The 2,781-nt window shown below is 43.5% G+C and overlaps 1 protein-coding gene across 1 annotated transcript in view; it reads left to right on the forward strand.

The window, feature by feature from the left end:
* The first annotated feature begins 1,940 nt into the window (after positions 1-1,940).
* The window catches only part of CBY1 (chibby homolog 1 (Drosophila)), a 4,572-nt gene continuing 3,731 nt past the window's right edge, over positions 1,941-2,781 (forward strand). The window contains exon 1 of the mRNA XM_010005947.1: positions 1,941-1,949. Coding sequence (XP_010004249.1) covers positions 1,941-1,949 — 9 coding nt within the window. The remainder of the gene's footprint in view (positions 1,950-2,781) is intronic.

Raw genomic sequence — 2,781 nt, forward strand, 5'->3', positions numbered from 1 at the left:
ATGACTATGATATGCAGGTCCTTAACTGTTTGATGAGCTTTTGCAGTCCTAAGGGATGTCTCTAGCTAATTACTATGAGAGGGGAGAGAGAGTGTGCACTCAGTGTTCGCTTCCCCACAAAGCAACAGGCACAGAAGGATGCACAGTGCTAGACTGTGATGCTTCTGGCATCACTTAAAATCATACGTCAAAAAACTCAGCTGGCAGGAGAACGACACAATATATTGAGAGGCAGTGCTAGAAACAGAAATGCTTGGCTCTTGCCTCAGCACCTACCTGGTGTAAGTGGAGAAGTAGCCATGAAGAGCTACTGCTAGAACAGCCAGGATGGTTGGTGCAGTGAGGAAATTCCACAGCTTTTTTTTTATTTATTTATTATTTTAAATTTTTTTTTGAGGAAATGAAGTCTAGCAAGAAATGAAATGTAGTAAAACCATGCAAAGAAGGAACAATTTCTGAAGCAAATCCCCCACACAAAAAATAAAAATAAAAAATTAGACGCTGGACCTCTTTCTCTTGCTCTCAAACTCCTGGAGAAGCTTTCTGAACTCCTGATTCCCAAACCCTACCAACTGTGAGGCTGTGCACACGTTAGCATCTGTGCATACAGCAACCAGGCACACAGGGCTATGCATTCACCTCACACACCAAGGCAGGGGTGGGCTGCCTGGCCTTTCCCAAGTCTCTGCCTCAGGGAAAGGAGCTGTCAGGGCTTCCCTCTAATTGGAGAATCACTGTGAGACCCTAGATAAACCAGACAGCTTAGTTTCCCAGTGTATTACTACAGTAGTAATCCTGCTTGGTCCAAGGAGAACTCAGGCACACAGCTGTGCTGAAATGCAGAGGTTTCTCCTAGGAAGGTGAACAAACCCCTGTGTTACAGGCAGGGCACATCCTGACCAGAGCTTAGCATAATTTTTTTTTTCCCCCCTCAATAACAACTCCCTGAAGCATTTGTAAAGGAAACATATGTGCCTTTGTCTTTGAGCATCTCAGGGAGATGATTCTCTCATCTGGAGCTGTTCAGGTCTGAGTATTTGTTTGGAAATTCAACATTTTTCAGTGCATTTAACAACAACAAAAAAACCCCACAAAAGCGACTGTTAAGCACTCAGTTCCTCGCTGCCCTGTATGGTGTTTGACACCTATGTTAGCTACAGGTTTTTATTCAGTTCAGAATTGTAATCCTACATTCTCCCAGCATTTCTTCCAAGGTTCTTGTCCTCATTTCACTTTTGGCCCTTCTTTTCATCTTCCTTACCTAATATATGTGCTCACACACATGGATGTTAAATGCTGACAGAAACCACAACTACTTCATGAAGTACTGCAAGTTTTTATTCTAGTTTTAAGGGCACTGGGATTCTCCCCCATCCCTTCCCACTGTACTCCCTTCTCCTACTAAAAAATCACTAATTTCCAGTACACAGACTGTAGTACATGGGATCAGAAGCCACTGTTCTTACAGCATGGGCCCTGGAAGAAGCAGATACTGCTTAACTGAACTACCAGATGATACTGCAGCACCAGATTTTTCTTGTCTGTAGTCACCAGGTTAATGCTATGGTATCTTTCTAGTTCTCATTCCAAGTCAGCAATTTTCTGGTTCACTTCAGGCAGGGTGCCATTTAAGCACTCCGAGAATGAAAGACTGTTAAAGAACTGATTTTCTGGAGCATTAACACACGTACAAACTAAATTAAAAGGCTGGAGATTCTCTTATTTTTCTCCTCTCCTTCCTGGCACTTGTGTTTATCTGCCAACCCTTTCCCCCTTCATCCTTCTTTTTTTCCTTTTTCCTTTTCCACTTCCTTTTCCTCTCCTCTCCCTTCCCTTTCCATTTCCCTTTCCCCTTTAACGAAAGTCAGCACCCTAATATCTCATTAATCCCAAATTTTCAGTGAAGCCTCACAAAGTCTTCCACAGAAGCTTTTCTAACAATGAAGCAAGTAAATTCAGTTCAGTCATTTAGAATTATAGAACCGTTTCAGGTGGAAAAGACTTCAAGATCAGAAGTCCAACCCAGCACTGCCAACTCCACCCCTAAACCATGCTCCTGAGCACATCTACACATGCATTAAATACCTCCAGGGTATCCAGTGACTCCACCACTTCCCTGGGCAGCCTATTCCAGTGCCTGACAACCCTATTGGTGATTTTTTTTTTCCCCTAATATCCAATCTAAACACCCCTTGTTGCAACTTGAGGCCATTTTCTCCTGTTCTATTACAGATTAGGTAATTATTTTAAAATTTAGGAAAGGAGTGGTATTTTCCCTCTGCAATATAAAAAGATACTGGTGATATGTGCTACTTATTCCACTGCTGTTTGTTCAAAATATTACCCAGACCAACTACCAAAGCCACCTCCCATGGAATACAAGCCAGCAAGTAACACAGTAAAACTAAATTTATCCCGTCATATGCTGAGAAGCGAAGAGTTTGTAACATGCACGGAAGATGAGGACACTTCTGAAGCTTCAGGGAACACTTAATTTATTAAAGAATTGCCTGACTTCTCTCTTCGACTCCCAACGCATCGTTTTGTCCCCTCCCTGGAAGTGTTGGATGGGGCTTGGAGAAACCCGGCCTAGCGATGCGTCCCTGCCCACGCAGGGGTTGGAATCGGATGAACTTTGAATCCCCTTCCAGCCCAAACCACTCCACGATTCTACGATTCCCTGAATCCCCAGGGCCTTCCCCACTTCTCCCACGATTCCCAAGCGAGGAGGGATTTCTCTCTTCACTCTTTATCCGCAAAAGAAGACTTTAAGCAGCGTTC

Source organism: Chaetura pelagica, unplaced genomic scaffold (genome assembly GCF_000747805.2).
Source record: "Chaetura pelagica isolate M959 unplaced genomic scaffold, ChaPel_1.0 scaffold530, whole genome shotgun sequence".
Taxonomy (NCBI): Eukaryota; Metazoa; Chordata; class Aves; order Apodiformes; family Apodidae; genus Chaetura; species Chaetura pelagica.